Source organism: Myotis davidii, unplaced genomic scaffold (genome assembly GCF_000327345.1).
Source record: "Myotis davidii unplaced genomic scaffold, ASM32734v1 scaffold309, whole genome shotgun sequence".
NCBI classification, from domain to species: Eukaryota; Metazoa; Chordata; class Mammalia; order Chiroptera; family Vespertilionidae; genus Myotis; species Myotis davidii.
The window spans coordinates 1340556-1342096 of NW_006383013.1; the positions used below are offsets into that span (position 1 = coordinate 1340556).

The 1541-nt window shown below is 41.3% G+C and overlaps 1 protein-coding gene across 7 annotated transcripts in view; it reads right to left on the reverse strand.

Annotated features, from left to right (window-relative positions):
• The window catches only part of MLH3 (mutL homolog 3), a 31558-nt gene that overhangs the window by 22074 nt on the left and 7943 nt on the right, over positions 1 to 1541 (reverse strand). For 6 of the 7 annotated variants that reach the window (XR_001512336.1, XR_001512335.1, XM_006778791.2 and 3 more), the window contains one exon: positions 116 to 214. The exons of the other annotated variant lie outside the window; for it this stretch is intronic. Coding sequence is in view for 4 of the 6 variants with exons in the window: in XM_006778791.2 (XP_006778854.1) it covers positions 116 to 214 (99 nt within the window). In the remaining 2 variants the exon portion in view is untranslated. The remainder of the gene's footprint in view (positions 1 to 115; positions 215 to 1541) is intronic. 7 annotated transcript variants of the gene reach the window in all.

Sequence of the window (1541 nt, forward strand, 5' to 3'; positions counted from 1 at the left end):
AAACACAGCTGACACTGATCAAGCTTAATAATACAACCCTGCTTTCTTTTCTTTTTTTAAGTTAGGTGGTACATTATATACTAGGTATTGCAGCAATCTCTGTTATTGCCCCTACCTCTGTTATTCTGTCTCATCACCATCCTCTCTTCCCGAGCTCTAGGAAGGAAGGGAAGAACAAGGTCGCTTCTAAAAGGATGACACCTGTACTGAGATCCTAAATGTAAAAAAGAAAAACCTATACATGTGAACTCAAAGAATAAACTATTAAAAATTAAGTTACATAGAATCTCTTTCTGCACAAACTGAATCAAGACATAAGGAGGCAGACAACTAAACACCAGATTGAGAGTCAAAGTTCCTTAATGAATTTAGGAATCTACCTTACTGCTTAGTCCAGCTGTGGGCAAACTACGGCCCGCGGGCCGGATTCGGCCCATTTGAAATGAATAAAACTATTGAAAAAAAAGACCGTACCCTTTTATGTAATGATGTTTACTTTGAATTTATATTAGTTCACACAAACACTCCATCCATGCTTTTGTTCCGGCCCTCCGGTCCAGTTTAAGAACCCATTGTGGCCCTCGAGTCAAAAAGTTTGCCCACCCCTGGCTTAGTCCCATTATCCATCTATACCAGACAGAATGTGGACCTAAAATAGATCACTGATTCTCAATGGGGGCAGTTTTGCATGGGGACATATGGCAATATCTTAAGACAGTTTTGGTTGTCACAACTTGGGTGAGGGGTACCACTGGCATCTAGCAGGCAGAGGCTAGGAATGTTGCTAATACCCTATACAATATATCAGACAGAATTATCTAGTCCAAAATGTCACTAGTGCCACAGTTGAGAAACACTGTATTAAACATATAGTGGTACTTAATTATCATCCTTCACTACTGAGTACAATCTTCACAAGTCCCCAGTGTATGTCTCTTATCCCAATACATATATCTATTATAACATTTATCTCATCTAATTATATTTAGACAGCTATCTTCTCTAATAGACTGTAAACTCCTAGAAGCAAAGTCGGTTAATCTACAATCTGGCAGGGCCTAGCACTGTGTGAATAATCAATAATTGAACGAATAAATGAATGAAAATTCCTCAATTTAAACTCCAAAATCCAGTAAAATCTGGCTCCAAATCTACCTTCCTTTCTGAAGAATGATCAGTGTTTTAGAAACACTGCTGAATTTGACAGTTTTTGAACAGGGGCAAAATCTTATGAAACTGGAGAGAACCAAAGATGGCGGCATAGGTTAACGCCGGAGATTGCTGCCTTGAACAACCAATTCAAATTAAGCCTGAAACAGGGAACGGACAACATCCAGAACCACAGGAGGGCTGGCTGAGTGGAAATCCTACAACTAGGAGTAAAGAGAATATCATATCCAGACTCAGAGGAGGCGCAGTGCTGAAGTGAAATTCTCAGGTACCAGTGCGCGCGAACGGGCTGGCGGCACGGCGCGGAGGGCGCGATTGTAAACAATCGGGAGGGAGTCGCAGAATCTGAGCTCCAGATCAGGGGGAGTGGC